The sequence below is a fragment of the Oculina patagonica genome, chromosome 6 (assembly GCF_052425735.1).
Source record: "Oculina patagonica isolate OP01 chromosome 6, crgOcupat, whole genome shotgun sequence".
Classification (NCBI taxonomy): Eukaryota; Metazoa; Cnidaria; class Anthozoa; order Scleractinia; family Oculinidae; genus Oculina; species Oculina patagonica.
The window spans coordinates 34,889,094-34,906,329 of NC_135763.1; the positions used below are offsets into that span (position 1 = coordinate 34,889,094).

General features: G+C 41.2%; 1 protein-coding gene across 1 annotated transcript; it reads right to left on the reverse strand.

Moving 5' to 3' along the window:
* Positions 1-103: 103 nt before the first annotated feature.
* Positions 104-16,652, reverse strand: LOC144657011 (calmodulin-binding transcription activator 1-like). The gene is made up of 13 exons (XM_078517288.1): positions 16,298-16,652; positions 13,152-13,219; positions 12,559-12,598; positions 10,995-11,093; positions 10,764-10,835; positions 10,044-10,167; positions 8,680-8,717; positions 5,723-8,148; positions 4,387-4,955; positions 3,726-3,790; positions 3,561-3,635; positions 2,702-2,922; positions 104-2,292 (listed from the first exon to the last, which is right to left on the reverse strand). Exons 1-13 carry the CDS (start codon positions 16,421-16,423, stop codon positions 2,274-2,276), a joined length of 3,942 nt encoding a protein of 1,313 aa, XP_078373414.1. The 5' UTR covers positions 16,424-16,652; the 3' UTR covers positions 104-2,273.
* Between the last annotated feature and the right edge of the window lie 584 nt (positions 16,653-17,236).

Below are 17,236 nucleotides of genomic sequence, written 5' to 3' on the forward strand. Positions count from 1 at the left end.
TTTTTTAAACCAATCACTAAACGCAGTCAAGCAAAACCAAAGCAAACGTGAATTACTTTGGACACTCAAGTGAAAATCGCTCTAATACAAAACAACAACACTGTACATCGCTCGGTTCATTTAATGACCACCGCCGCTATCATCAAGCGTAGTCAGAATATTTACCTTCAGACTGCCCCTGAGGACAATTAAATAATACAAAATGATTAAAAGTGATTTTGATAAAGGATTGGTACAAATTAAATATTATTAAATACAGTTGACATAAGACAAAGATATTTCTCTTATGATACAAGTTTTGATATGGCCGGCGTCTCAACGGATGGACCCCCCTTACAGACAAAATATTTTTTAACTTATCAGTTCTACTTCCTTTTTGTGTTAACACTTTTATGTTCCTTTTGAGTTTTTTTTTTACACAAAACTTTCTTCGAGTATCGCATAAATTTGCTTTTGTAGGCAATCGTTTTTTGTGGAAAATTTAGCCTGGAAAACTTTAAAGACAGTTCGTTCGAAACAAACTGAAGTTAAACACTCACGCAAATTTTTATAAGCAAACAAACCCCTAACTATAGGATTTGGTGTGAACGCATCACCTTGAAATTTGTGTTTCATTGGAAAAGGGGAAAGAGAGAAAGAGAGAGGGGGAGGGGGTTAAATTCCACGGGAGGGGGGCAGATCCGCCGAGCACCGGTGTAAGGAAGTTCAGTATTAAGAAAATCGAGACATTCCTCGCTCTCCCTAAATTATACAAGCTACAAAAAATATCCGATTTTCCTGTTTACAAACTAAAGAACAGTGACCATTCTCATTCTTAGAATATGTGGCGGTATATGTTGTACAATACGGCGGTTTATTTACCTTTATCAACTTCCAGTTGATAATCAACTTTGTGTTTTTCTTGCCCGCCGACGCAGCACAGCGATTACTGCAAAGGTAGCACTACGGTTTCCCGTCACGTGAGGTTACGTTACTAAGCAACGACAAAATGAAAACCGACGGTCTATAAAATTTTCGAGACAGTTTTCGTTACATCGTGATTGCTAATGACAAATCTGAGTCGTAAAATCAACAGAAGTGTTCCAAACTCTAAGGGCGTTAATCTGCATGCACGATATCTCTCCGAGATAATTCCTCAGAACTAACCGACTAATATTATGCTATATATTTAGCTTATTTTCTAATCACTGTGTACCGCTTGATATCAGCAGTTATATTAATAAATACTTCCTTGTATCGCATGCACTAAAGATTATTTATACCTGAACTATATATCTACAGCTAAAAAATATTATTAAGTGATCTACACCTCGTATGGTTGTGAAGTCGATGATACACGAAGCTCCTGTTTCACACAGAAACCCTTACGCTACACGGAACATCTCATTGTTCACGAAGCAGGCTTACGGAACGTCAATATCACAACGCCAAAGCAATTGATAGATAGATAATTTTAAATCTTCGCTCAATATATATCTTTTAGTACCACACGCGCATGCCATTTCACACACCAAAAAATGTGATGTTAGTTACACGAGCTTTTAGAAAAAAATATTTTAGATTTCAACCAACAGGAGTTCAGCGAATTTTTACCGTAAATTATAACTGCGTGGACAGCAAAGTTTTGCGTCCGTGTTAAAAGCAAACGTGTGCTATTGGTCAATTCTGGACCACGTGATACACATTGGAATGAATACATTTTCCATCAAGCACTGCTTGGACTGGTGTCTCGTATAAAATGTTACTACATTTTTGAGAAGAAACGACTCGCTTGAAAATATTACCCACGTTTTCGAGAACATCTCTTCTCAAGTCAAAGGACACGACTACAACACGGTGATGAAGCCGTGCATAAATTAGGAATAAAAGCCCGGCATAAATTAGGAGCAAGTCATGCATAAATTAGCAACAGCAGACGCATGCGCTGGCCACTTTCTATAATACATAAGTTAATTATTTAATAAATTATTAATATTAAGTATTCATCTGTAATGAAGATGATTGGAGTTCGAAATGGTCTGATAAGTTATTTCTTATCTCAGAGTTTTCCACGGATATAGATCTCCGCGGTATTGTCTTGTTGTATACTGGCTTCCATTTGATCGCAGGCGAACCCACTCGAAAAAAATCGACAAGTGGCCCCAAATGAAAGATTATTCAACAATCTGCTACCAAGAATGACCCTGGGAGAGATCTGACACGTGTGCGGGATCAAGTGGAAGCCAAACCTATACGTACGGTATTTATGGAAGGAAAGAATGTTACATCTGACTTTATGTGTTGTCCTTGGATCTGCAAGAGATTGAAGATTCATTGATTAATTGATTGATTGATTGATTGATTGATTGATTGATTGATTGATTGATTGATTGATTGAAAAGACAAAAGTAACAAACTCGTAAAGACTCTTCTTTAAAATAAAAGCAGAAACCTCCAAAATATATCTCAACAATTTCCTTTGTTTTTGGCAATAGTAATGGAAGTCAATTTGATGGTACGCAAAATTGTATTAATATGGAAGGAAACTTGAAAATGGTAGGGACCGATTGCGTATGGTCATCCCAACGAACCTGACAAACTTTAGTTACGATAAATGGCGAGGCAAGTTACAGACAGACAGACAGACAGACAGACAGACAGACAGGCAGTCAGACAGACAGACAGTCAGACAGACAGACAGCATGCCCAGCAAAGCTCTCACCTATTGGAGGCTTTTTTCATGTATCGAGCCTCCTGTCTCTTGCTGAGACGATCTTCTCGCCGTCTTTGTGACGTGCGCCGTCTCTCTCTGTAACTTCTAAAGCTATTCTGAATAATGGCTGCCGCTCGCCTGCTTTTCTTGAATCTCTCGTGTTCACGGTATGTACGATACTGGCTCTGGATGATCAATGCTGCACGTGTCATCTTCTTGAATGCAATGTACTGTTTTGTAAAATAATAAAACGATGTCAGTCGATAATAAACTAGGTTCAAGTGTTGCCTGTAACACACTGTCGCCGGTTTAATGTTTTCCCGCGCTTGCCGCAGGTTACATATTTTACCGCGCTAACCGCAGGATACACGTTTTCCCGCGCTTGCCGCCGGTAACATGTTTTCCCGCACTTGCCGCCGATTACATGTTTTCCTGCGCTTGCCGCAGGTTACATGTTTTCCCATGCTTGTCGCAGGTTACATGTTTTCCCGCGTTTACCGCAGTTGATCTTTTCCCGCGCTTCCGTTTTTTTTCCTGGTTACATCTTTTCCAGCGCTTGTCGCCGGTTACACGTTTTCCCGCGCTTGCCGCGCTTGTCGTTGGTTAGATGTTTTCCCGCGCTTAACGCCAGTCACGTGTATTTTCTTCAAGTTCTGATTGGTTCATCACACATTTTCCACCATGGTACTAGTTTTTTCGTATCACTGAACCATACACACTTAAGTCACTTGAGTCGAAGTTATCGACTTGTTATGTCCGACAAAACGACAGCGTTATGTATAAATTAGGTCAGAGATTCACACAGACCTGACGAACGCAAAAATAGCGCTTTAGCGAGACTCGTTATCTAAAACACGGGAACACGCACCTCTTTGTATCTCCGATACTGATGTTGGATCAAGATGGCGGCTTCTATTTCCTGTTCCTGCTGGTGACGTCTTGTCTGGAAACAAACAAAAAAAAGTAAGAGGTGTTCTCAAGCAAAAACAGAAAGGACTAGAAAAGGTTTAGAGAACTTAAGAGCATTTTCAACCTTGTAATTTCTGTAAGCGTTCTGGATGATCTTGGCTGCTTCATAAAGTTCCCACTGCTCGCGATCTGTTAACATCAAAAACACAACAGTTCAGACAGGAATAAACGGCTCGCTAAGTCAAGTCGATATTTTCCTTAGAAACTAATGAATATTTTAATCTGCATGAATCAGAAAGCTCTCGAACACCAAAATGTAATCACATTTCAAGATCAAAGCTCGCTTTTCGTGGGCTGTTTTTTTAAATAGACTGCCACCTAAATTACGTAGACCATTAACCCTTATAAGTTTAGAAAGGAATCAATGACCTATATTCCTCAACAGCCACTCACAGGGCAAACACGTAAAACAGTATTTAAGATTTTTTTTCTCTCTTTAAAGTGATGTTTTTATACCGTGTTTTTAAAATAAAGTTTTGTTGTTGATGTTCCTTAGCCAATCAAAACCAAGTTTTTTGGGAGGCATGCGCAGGCAAAGAAGCCAACTAGTCACGTGCGAATAAATTGCACGTGCAGTTGATGGTTCTTTGATTGGCTGAGAAGTTTGGAAAACCAACAAAAATACGTCAAATTAAAGTCAAAAAGAAAAAACATTGCTCACAATTTGTTGGTTTTCTCGGGTATTTTTTGTTCAAAAAAACAAGACTTTTAAAGGGGCAACTCACCTGTTAACGTGAGATCATGGAAATCTCTTTCCAACAGCTTACGAGAGCTGGAAATAAACTCCTGGAATTCCGTCGTGTCAGGACCAGCAGGAGAGGAATGAGGCGAGTTTAGGAAACCGGGAGAACCTGGGGAGAGGGAAGACTTGGACGAGCAAGGCGTAAGAGGGGAGGACTGGGACGAGGCCGAGCTGAAGGTGCGCAGCCTCATTGCCGCGCCCCAAGACCCGGATGTAACGAGTTCAGAATTCTCGTGTAGCGGGGATAAATGCCCAGATAAACGGTGATTCAGTTCCGCTTCCTGTTCAGCCTCGTTTATCATGGAATGAATCTGTACCAAGGTTTTTGCCAGAGTATTAGCTGGCTTTCTGCTCATCTGAGGCTCTTCTTCCTCGTCATCGTCCACAAACATCGGTGAATTTGCTCGCTCAGTCATGTTTGTATCCACAGAGGCCGGTAACAAGGGGCAAGAATGAGGGGCCGTGGATGGAGGTTGAGGAGAGTCCTCGCATGATGAGGCCATCGGAGATGGAACGTCATCAGATTCATGGTCCACTCCGATAATTAAACGACTGTAAACAGAAACAAAAGAGGAAATTTTCAATCAGTTTGAGCACGTTTCTAACAAATCAAATTTTCTCACTGTCACAAGCCAAGGTAGTTTGAGTGGTCCACTTGTTTATAGAGCAGTTTTCACTTGAGTGTCGAAAGTAATTTGCATTTGCTTTGGTTTTGCATTACTACGCTCAGTGATTGGTTTAAAAATCTCGCGTCAGTTCAGTTAGCCAATCAGAAGTAAAACTAAAACCAATCGTGACTCGCTCATGCACTTCGTGCCGGCTACGTGTATTTGCTTCGAGTTTTGATTGGCTGACTGGCTGGTCTGTGACTTTTTGATTGGCCAGAGTAATTACTTTGGTTTTGGTTTTACTACACTCAATTGAAAACTGCTCTACAAGGAAACTTTAACTTAGAGTTTTAGCTACATGTACCCGACCACACTTACTTATCAGAAGAAAACTACGTGAAGTGTTTCAATGATATTCTTTTATTCTGCACAAGAGTTAAGGTCGATTTCCAGTGACGCGTAATTTTTTAGGTACATTTACGTGAAACATTTAGAGACAATGTATGAACGACCTGCGTACACGTTCACGCAAGTCGTTCATACATTGTCTCTAATTTTTTTCACGCACGTAAAAAATCACGCGCTTGGAAATCTAGCATAAATCAAGGAGAAACCTTAAAGAGACCACGTGTCAATATATTGCATGTGCAGTTATTGGATCTTTGAAAGTTTGAAAAAAGAAAAGCTGTTAAATTTTTAACTGCTACTTACCTGTACGGAGAAGACATGACGAAATCTTCAATAACATCGACCACGTCCAGAAAGCCCCTATCTCTGGCCAGCTGTAAGGGCATACGGCCTCGTGCATCAGGCTCCAATAACGCCTTGGGTTCAGTCTCTAGCAACACCAAAGCAGTGTCTGTCTGACCTAGTGCACATGCCCAGGTCAGCGGCGTGCAGGCAAACTCGTCCTTTCTGAGCGGGTTCATCTCCTCTCTGACAAGAGAGCTGTCACTTTCGCGCCAAAATTTCAAAAGCGTGCAAACGAGTCTCTTGAAACCCAGTGCCGCGGAGAGATGCAGAAGAGTCATTCCTCGGAATGCTTTGTCGCCTTTTGTGGCGTTTCTGACGGAGCTTGAAGCTCGTTGGAAGATTTCACAAGCAACGATCAGCCGATCTTCAAACGTCATACACTGCTTCCCCTGGGTGTGGTTTACGGAACTGTTCGTTTGGTCCGAATTGAGCCTGGACTCTAATCTCTCCAGGCGATCAAGTATAGCCAGTTTAAACCGATCATTATCAGTGGCGAGCCACTCGTGACAGCTAGCGCCCGCCACGGGTGAATCACGTGCACGATATTCAAACACGCATGCGTTGCTGACGATAAACCCATTGCACGCGACTTGCAGGGTAACCAAGCCTGGATCGTGCGGAGGACAAAAACATCGCAAAACGCCAGATTGGTACAAGATCGCGGGTACACTACAACCATCGAACAAACACGTGTATGAGCCTTGCTCCATTCTCCACTCGCCAGTGATGAGCACTTTAGCTCCGCCCTCAGGATAAGACCATTCAGGGGAGAAGTCGGTGATGCGCGCGGAGACTGGAACGACGTGGTTTCCTGGATGTGAGGAATAAGCGTCAGCGGTTTTCCCTGCAGAAAGTGTGCGCATAGAATTGTTGTTTACGTCGTTAGGCAACGATGCTTTGGCTTGCTGTTGAAAACCCTGCGCCTGCGATGGGGCAATGAGACAAACTTGAGTTGGGGTTGCCTGCGCAACTGTTTGAGAGCAGGACACATCTGTCATGTTCACTTCGCCGCAAACTCGCCTGTTACCGTCTGAAGTCTGGGTACTAGCCTCGCTGACAGATGTCCCGGATGATGACGCAAGCGTATTCTTACTGACGTTGACAAAACATGACGTCACTACCGTGCTTCTCACTGGGCTGACGGGCTTAACAAATACATAAGACGTAGTCGACGACAAACCGGAAGTTGTTTCTTGGGGAAATCCGGCACACTGTTCTTGGCTACCGGAAGTGAAAGGACAGAGAGGAATCGAGGGTTGCGGAGTAGTGCAAGTGGTTGTGACATAGCTAGAGTCCAGGTTCCCACTAGTTGTTATCAAACCGTTGTCAGTATGTTTAGGTGATGAAGTCAAGCAATCGGTGAAGCATTCTGGAATGACATGACTCAGATCACAATCGAACATGTCATCAAACTCGAGCGAATCAAGATGCGCTAAATCCGTCATATCAACGGGAATATCATTGCCGCTAGATTGTGACGTTCCCGTGCTACAATCGGTCAGCGACCACGCTTCTTGGCCATGGTGAGCCAAGCTATTGTCACTTTTCACTGAATCAGCAAAATTTTGCTGAAAGTCTCTATCCACGGGGAGCGGGACACGAAATGGGCCGTCAAACACTCCACGGTCCGAGTCTGGAATATTTTGAGCGGGAAAGCCGCCACTCATGGAATCTGACCCTGAGAAACTATGTCGAGTGCCTCCATCAGACATGTAACTCCCATAGTCACTGGAGGGGCTGCTTCCCAACTCCGCAACGCGAGGGTTAATAAAAACCGAATTCCACTGGATTCCAGCATTTTGGTTTGCCTCTCTAGAGAGTTGATTGACCGAAATGGCATTCGATAGATGATTTTCTGGAAGAAAATGTGAATTTGATGTCGGGGTGACATTCGTAGCACTGCACTCGTTGTTTCCGAGCGAGTTCTGTACCTGATACGATAAAGCGGATATGGACGGATGCGTTACCATGGGAACAACAGAAAGTATAGAAATGTCTCTTGGAGGCGGGTGTTGTGTAAAGTTTTGCGGACTGGTGACGAACACATGGCCATCACGTGTAGTGACTGTCGGCTGGCACGTGCTCAGGCCGGGATCGTCCACTGTGCCAGAGTCATTCCCCTCGTGCGAGGAATTATCTTCTTCTAATGAAGGCGAGCCTTCTCTATGTCCTGTCACAGTCAAACGTCCTTGGTCATTTTTCGTCACCTTGATGACTTTGATGCTCAGTTTTCCCGCGCGAGATTTGGCTTGGAAGCTCTTATTTGGTGAAATTGAGATTTTATAGACTGCTTTGTTTCTTTTGCTGTTCCGTTTGCCTTTGGACGATGAACTCTCGCCTTCTTCAGAGGATGATGGCGATCCGGGGGGACTTTCCTCTGAAACCTGGAAAGTTAAAATTTCAATTCAAGGTGTAAGAAGATCTTCAAAACGGTACAAACACGTCAATATGCAGGTGAATGTCGTTCACGGGACAGACTGATATGTCTCGATAAGAATGTGTACAATACGCGAGACTTTTAAAGGGAAGGGGTTTTTTTTTAAAATTATAAAGATTTTTTTTTTTTTTTTTTTTTTTTTTTTTTTTAAAAAAAGGGTTTAATGGAAACGGAATGTTATTTGGAATGTTGTTCGCCATTCTTTTGAGGATGCTGCCCCCTTTTGGTTTGTGTGCACAAGTTTTGCACCGAGCTGGTAACTTCACCCCGCCCATGTAGTCAACTCATCGACAAAACTGTTTTTTGAGTGAAGCATACACAAAATTAATATCCTATTTCCTTACAGAACAAGGGCAATTATATTGTCTTTTGACCTACAGTGAGTCAAATAGTGGGTGAAGTGAAGGGCTATGCGCAGAGTGTGTGCGCATTAACAAATGGAAGCACCGTCCTTTAATAACACACGTTTTTTACTAACCGTAACTTCAGGCTTGACATCTTGAGAAACACCCGCATCTAGAAGAAGTGATCAATTTTGTTACAAGAATATTAGTTGAGCAGCGTATAATTACCATACAATGAAGATTTTTTGGTGGGGTGGGGGGGGGGGGGGGAGAGAGTGACTCCTATAACAGTGGCAGATCCAGACATTTAGGTAAGTGGGGGGCCTGATCATCCAGACCCTGGAATAAGAGGGGGGGGGGGGGGGGCGCTCTTAAAAATATTTTTTTCTCGGCCCTGCAGGCCTTGGTTTGGCCTAAAGATAAGGTGGGTTAGGTAACCGCCGACCGGTTAGCTCAGTTGGTAGAGCGACGGACTACAGTGCGGGAGGTCTCGGGTTCGAGTCCCAGACCGGACCAACACTCAGGGTCTTAAAATAACTGAGGAGAATATGCTGCCTTTGCAATAACATCTGCAAATCGTTAGATATTCTAGTCTTCTCGGATAAGGGCGATAAACCGTAGGCCCCGTCTCCTGCATCTTCAGTGTTATGGTCAGCAGGGGACGTAAAGAACCCACACACTCATCGTAAAGAGTAGGTCATAGAGTTCCCGGTGTTGTGGTCTGGTCTTTGCCCCTTGTACTGTGCTTGCTGTGAAATGCTCGGAGATATTAGCTGTATAAGCTACTCTTCAAATCTGAGGGTAAACAAAGTGATGATGATGATGATGATGAGCCCCCTGGTCCCTCCCCTGGATCTGCCACTGCATATAAAAGAGCTGGGGATACTTGCCTAAAAATTTGAATGACAACCCTAAAATAGACCAATGTTTTAGTGGCTCAAGCTGTTATGGTCCCTTAAAAGAGACCTTTTTATCCATGCCTCGCCGTTCTAGACTGCCAACACAGTACCATGCAGTATGCAGTACCCACTTTTTTAACAACAAATTTCATCTAGCTGGGGAGAGACACTGGAAGTAAGTATCTTGTGGAAGAGTCTGGACCACTTTTTCCAGAGTTTTATGTTGCAACCTTACCATAAGTGAACTTCCTAACTTTTAGAGCGGTTTTCACTTGAGTGTCGAAAGTTAATTGCGTTTGCTTTGGTTTTGCATTGCTACGCTTAGTGATTGGCTTAAAAATCTCGCGCCACTTTCTCAGCCAATCAGAACTAAAACCAAAACCAATCGTGACTCACTTGCGCACGTTTCCCGCGCTTCGTTCCGGCTACATGTATTTGCTTCGAGTTTTGATTGGTTCACTGGATTGTCTGTGTCCTTTGTGATTGGCCAGAGTAATTACTTTGGTTTTGGTTTTACGACACTCAATTGAAAACTGCTCTAACAAAAAGCGTATTTATTGTGGGGTGGGGTACTTGAGAACAATGAGTAACACTCTTACAGATGGCTTCCAGTTGTTGTGAAATGTCATCGCGGCTGTCAGGAGATGTATACACCGATACTGTGATGGGCTTGTTGCATTCTTCCACCAAATTCAAATAATGAACCAATACTATCTGAGGATTCTATAACACATAAACTACTGTCAGCAAATAGCTTGCCTGAAAGGTTATTAAATTAAGTACAGACTTGTAGCCATGACTGGGACATCACTTACTACCATTTTCGAACGACCGTGAAAAGCAAACTTTTTTCTGCATTTTCTCACGTGTAAAACATTCAAGTTTGTCTAGACAAACTGTCGCGTTTTACAAGTAAACCATTTAACGTTGTTTAATGTAAAAAATACTCTCAAAATAAAATAAAAAATAAACAATCGCTGATCGCTGTCACAACAATTGCCAGAAATGTAAAGCCGCCCTTTTCTGTCGACATTCATTGAAGAAATATAAAAAGTCGACGCAAAAGTTTTCAAAACCATTGTTTCATGTGCAGAAACACACCGGCGGAGCTGTCAAACTTGACATGTTGACGCTCCAAACGTTAATTGGTTCAGTTGAAAAACGCGATGGTTTGTCTAGTCAAACTTGAATGTTTTACCCGTGATTAAACGCGGAAAAAAGTTTGCCTTTCACGGTTGCTCGAAAATGGTAGTAAGCAACACAGCAGCCTTAAAGAAAATGCAGAAGAGAATGGAAATCACAATTTGAATGGAAAGTACCTGCAGCATCCAGTAACAGCGACGATGAAATGTTGGCACCAGAGCAGAATGAGTATACAGTACACTTAAACACTGGGGGACAGAAATAGAAAATATTGTTACTGTGATATTTAAACAACTGTCAGTAACATTTTTCTAACAGAAAATCGGAGGAAAACGTTCAAGAAAGGCCTACTTTCATCAGATATTTTCACAAAAACAAGACCAACCCTATTTCTGTTGCAACTTTACCTCAACTCCATCAACCTTCAGTCTAGTGTGATCTTCTCTAATTGTATTTCCTGATCTTCTCTTCTTCCACGTGTAGCCATCCTTGCGATAATTCTTGACCTGGAAAACAGCAAAGAGAAAAGAGATCAAAAGAGAACAATACAGTGATCACAGTGAAGGTTAAAGAGAGCAGGGTTGCGTGTTTCTATATTTTCTAGCAGCCTTTATGACCTAATGGCCTAATGGTTAGTGTGCCGGACTCCGGATCGAGCGATCCGAGTTCGAGCTCCGGCCGGGGTCACTTGTGTTGTGTTCTTGGGCAAGACACTTAACTCTCATAGTGCCTCTCTCCCCCAGGTGTATAAATGGGTACCGGCGACATAATGCTGGGGGGGAACCCTGCAATGGACTAGCATCCCATTCAGGGGGGAGTAGTAATATTCCTAGCCGCTTAATGCTACGGAAACCGGGATAAGCTCCGGCAGTGTGGGCCGCTTGGCTCATGGCTTCTCCTTTTTTATGATGGCTAGCATCAATATCTTAGTACGTTTCACAATCTCATTGCTGTCGAGCCTTAGCGAGACAGCACACTATTCTTTTCTGTAGGGCGAAAAATCTAAAATTTTCTCGGATGTAAGACTCGAAGCCTGCGCAGTAGAGTATTATCCGGGACAGTTGGAACGACAATCACGCGCACATCACATGGCTGTCATCTTTGAGACGGATTTTTTTTCTTCCGCTGTTTAGAAACATCCGACATTCACAAAAAATAATTCTCGCTTCTACAAGTTAAAAGGTTTTTAAATTTTTAAAATTGTTTTTTTTTTTTAGTTTTGGGCATTTTTTTAAAAAAAAAAAAAAAAAAAAAATGCTTGCGACATTTTTGCGAGTGAATTTTCTTGTTTCATCATTGAATAGAAACACGCGCCGACAACTGTGGATTTTATCTTCGTTGTTTGAGAAGCGTCACGACAAGAAATAATTAATCTCTGCTTCTACGAGGGTTTCGAAGGTGTTAACAACAGTGAAAATCTCCCCAGTCAAAGAAACAAATACGCCGAGTATTCTTGAGCGAAAGATAATCACGCGAGCGAAAGTGATTGTCTGTTGATAACACACTCCGAAAAACGTGATTTCATATTTCGTTGTATCGAAAGCGTCACGACAAAAATTATATCTCTGCGTCCACGGTGCAAAAAGTTAATTTAAGTGGCGGAAGACTTATTTCAACCACTTTCCCCACCCAGCAAACAACAAAGCCTTTTCAGCAATTTCCCAGTGTGGGTCAAACAACTCCGTTAGCCTTACGATTGGGCCATTTTTCAATAACACCACTTGCTGTATTAATTATTAAAAATCATCAGCTAGGGCCTACTCTGGACACCCCTACCCTCCAAAGTTCAAAAACTATCCAGACCTGTTGACTGTTCAATTCAGTTAACCCTGTTTCATTCACCTTCGACAGCACTCACTTTCTTAATGAAATTCCTAGTTTACCCTAAATATACAGAAAGGTTCTAAATTTTGACAAGTGCGAGACATATAGACACATACAAAGGCACACATCTTATACAGTCAAACATACCTTGCTTCGATCAAAGAGAAACATGGATCCATTTTCAGGCCTACAAGGAGAAACATAATAATTACTATTCTGTTCCTTCTACTGTATCTGTACATACATGTATCATGATGAAATTTAAAGTCGTGGCAGTGTAGTTCAGCTTTTTGTACTGAAGGAGCAAAGCTTTGGAAGGAAGTCATGTAATTTCCAAACATATGTGAACCTAGTAAATGGACCAGTTCACCGGGAGTCTCTCATAGCTCAATGGTTAGAACGCCCACCAGTATCTCAGGGGCCATGGGTTCGATTCCTGTCAGGGACTCAGATTTTTCTTTGTCCCACGCTCGTGACGTAATGAACATTTCATCTTTATCATTTATCATCGAGCTTAAAATTTACCATCTTTATCCTTTAAAATTAAAAAAGTTTTAGGTTCAAGAAGAAGAGGTGGCATGACAAAGGAAAGGAAAATTCTAGTCAAAGGGAAATACAGTACAAGCCACAAATGAAATTTATGTGCACTTGCCACTGCCACTCTTAATCCTTTTAACTCTAAGTACAGTTGTACACATCGTTAATTATTAATATGTCATTTATGAGCATATATACATTACCTGTCTGGAACTGCTCTTGTCACCCAGGTTTCATGGTTGCTAAGACTTGTCAACAAAGACAGAACCTCCTTGAAAATGAAAAAAAAAAAAAAAAAACAGATATATTAAAGATACAATGTAGACAATAAAACCTATCATGCCGCACACTGAAATAATCCCAACAAAAATGTTAAGTCTCTAATCAAATGGGAAGCCAATATTACCAAAAAACCTTGTACGTGCATTTGAAAATTGACATAACAAGAAAAAAGGAAATTTTGATCACTTCCGGTATACTTGAGATGCATAATCTGTCTACACAAATGATGCATCTGCTATTTGATGCACCTTGTGTTAAGACAAGATGAAGTAACGGAACCACTACGCCCTCAATTTGTCATTCAAGACAAACAAATGCAGATCGCTAATCCGTCTGGTAGCTAATCTGTCTGTGCACCTCTACGAGACTCACATCAGACAAATTATTTGTCAGTTGTGCCTAGGGATGTAGCCAAGAGTCGCCTGCCGGCTAATTACACCAGCTGAAAGAGAGCTTATTACCAGCTGAAATTTCACTAGAAAACAAAAGACTTGGGATAATTTTGAGGATATAAAGACCAGAAATGCTGGCTGGGCTTTTAAAGAGCCAACATAGTTTTTTCTTAGCTGTGTGTCTGTCTCTATTTGTTACAATTATATGGCAAGCTGAGGTTTCTATCGGCTATCAAAGTTGATAGAAACCGGCAATTTGCTACCCTATGCTATCTATTAAACACAGAATATTGCCAGATTATGATTTATTAAAGGTTTTATTTATAAAATCAGCGGAAAACTGAGTGCGAACTCCGGAGCCATCACGATCAAAGACACACCCGTGAGCCAACAGATTGCATAACCAGGGGCTGCTGGGTTTGCTAATAAGAGTATAGCCATCAGATCATAATTTCTATGTGCGCTCCAAAGCGAAGTGACTATCAATGAAAATTTTTGAAAATGTCAACAGGAGTAGGTAAGAAAATGAGCTACCTCAAAGAACGTGAGCGGCCAGGTTGTGACCAAATTCTATTTAAAATATGGGCTAAAAAGAAACAAACGGTAGAAAAAAAGAGAGAATACGCCTGAAAGTCGAACGCACGCAAAACAAAAACACCAGACAAACCCGGGCCCGCTCAAAAGGGGAAAAGAAGAAAGAAAAATGGATACTTGTATAAAATAAAAAAGTAAGCCGCAAAGACTGAGCAAAAGCGTCTAAATTTATAACGCAGCAGAACAAGACGGACTCCAGCCATTTCAGTTTTTATTTCAAAAAGTAAAGGTTTTTGTTAGAGCCAGGGTGCGGGACTTACCGCCCGCATTTACTAAAATTATAAATAAAGAGAAATGTCCTTTGCACCTTTTTCTCTGACCAATTTTCACTGAGTTTTCTCCCCTCCCACACCACCCCCAATGGCACTTCAAGCGCCACCATTGTCCCTCCTACTTCCCTTATCCCAGAACTACATGTGAAACTTGCCCCGCATTAGCCCCAAGAGAGACCGGGAGCCCGTTAAATGAGCAATAGAAAGAAAGGCCGCGCAGGCCTGCGCTACGGAATTATATGCGGCGAGAAGAAAAAAGGATAGAAAAAAGCAGAAACCACTTTGAAAGGGCAGAGGAGCCCCCTGAAAAAGAAGGTGAAAAAATCTGAATCAAAAGCATTAAATTGAGTTTTCCTTAAAGTAACCAAAAAGTTTTACAAATACATCTCACATAAAAATAAAGTCGAAAACTCAGTCGTGCACAAAATCCTGAAATATCCAAATATGTTCAAACAGAAAATGTGGACATCTATAATATTTGCGATAACAAAGGACCATTTAAGAAAAAATATGCATACAAGATGCCAGAAAACATTTCAAAATTTTATCCTGGTTTTCAAGCAAGACCAGTAATAGAAGTTCAAAACCAGAGATTTTATTGTAAACATGCAGGTAGAATTTGAAAAATGAAATTTGCAAAATACCAACATGCAACAAATATTGCCAAGACATTCAGGACTTTTCATGAATAATAAATGCCTGGTCTGGAAGTAAAATAAAATCAATTAGTGAGTTGGAGAGTTTTTATCTGCCTTTAAGGTAATAACCAGTATTTCTCAGGCTTCATAAACAAACCAGATGCAATCCTAAAAATATTGTTTTTTAAACTTTAATTTTTTTTTAATCTCAGAAAAAGATTTACCCCAAAATAACAAAAAGAAACCTTTTCTAGCAATTTCAGTTTTGGCATAATTGACCTAGTGGGCGGGTTTTGGAAAGCAATGAGGTGAAAGATTTTTAATAAAATATTCATCTATACAGAAAAAATTCTGTATTAGAAAATGTTAAATTTGCATGGCGAACTTTAATAACGCCTACTAGAGACAAGTGGCGTATTTTCCTTCATTTAATTTGACAGAGATCGTAAGTAAATAGTAATGTTCACTGGAATTGATGGCATCGGTTCTTTAAAACGCAAAATAAACCAAATGCTGGGAATATAAACAGTCGATGGTCAAACAAAATGTTTTTTCAAGTTGACAGATTAAACTCAAGCTGTTTTTCTTGCAAATACCGCCACAGTTTTATCTGAGCATAAATGTTTAACAAGTTTTTCGAGTTACAAGCACGGAGATCTTTCAGGAGACAAAGAAAAGTAGGCACTTACGAAGTTCAAGGATAAAAACTTGAAGCTTACAATAAAATTAAATTTTGGCATGAGCTATTTGCGAGAAGACCACGAAGATTTCGTCTTCAGCCGTCAATTCTATTTTAAACGTAATCCTTATCTGTACAAAAATATTACCCATCGAAGGAAACTGCCAGAAAAACAAATATAAAATGTAAAACTAAGGTATTAAACCTGTCATAGCTCGTCATGTCACGTAAATCGCCGGCATAAGAGCGATATAGAATTATTTAATTTAACTTGATGGATAATTTTATCGAACTTTCTTAGATCAACAGCATTAACTAAAAGTCGAAATACGAAAGCACAACGAAGCCGTGTTTCGAGTTCAATCATTGGTCAAAAGCTTTTAAATCTCTGTTGACACTGAATGGAGAATACAGAAGACATTTTGGCATGATTGCAGCTAACGATAAGCTTAACTTATCGTAAACTCAACAACAACATCGTTTCTACGCTACCTCATTACTGTTCCATTTATACTTCACCGCCGCGAAGTCATCAGCTTTCTTGATTTTCGCTAATTTGTCGGGAAGAGCAATTTCAGAGGCGTTAGACTGTTGTCTAGAGTCGTGCTCGGCTGTCATTCCAAGATTTCCAGGGAGATTTCACCGCCAAATTTAGTACCCGGCACGACAGTGCAAAGATGGCATCCTTACGCAGACTGCAATCCCGCGACCAATTTGTGCTCATGCTAGTTGATGGTTCATCGAAATTAATCTGGCCAAGATTATTGGTCGATAACCAGGAGTCATGGAGGAAATCACTTCTTTACTCCACAGCATATAACACACCTGCCGCCATCACTCTGTTCCTGTTTCATGCAGCAATGACGCTAGGTTGAGCCCGCGAGCATAATTGTTTCGGTAATACATTATATCGATTGTTACTGTGAGTACCATCACTGAAGTGTTTCAGTAAATTAAGCAAAACATGATCAGAGGCTCACAACCCCGGGGGGTACTCCCTATAATGGCCACGGGGAGGCTCCGCCCGAAAGGGGCCTTTCAGGCTCAGGTATATAAAAGGGTAGGGATTTCACGAGTTTAAGAAGAAAGGGTAGGAAATTGTCATTTGGCTATTTAAAGGGCCTAAAATTGAACAGGCGCAATATGTGTATATTTTATTTATTAAGCGCTACATAAAAATGACAAGAAAACGTCCTATTTTAAGTCCAGCCATGTCTCAGGTGAAGGACCTTCAGTTAAAGGTAACGAAAGGGGTACAATTCTGTAAAAATGGAAAAAAGGGTAGGGGGAACGGGGGGAGCCCCCGTATAAAACTTTTTGAGACCCCCCCCCCCCGGGCTCACAACAGGAAAGTTTTGTGAATTTTTTAAACTGTCGCAAGATCTCTTTCAGTGGTCTCAAAAATTGGCAACTTTATTGAAACATTTCACC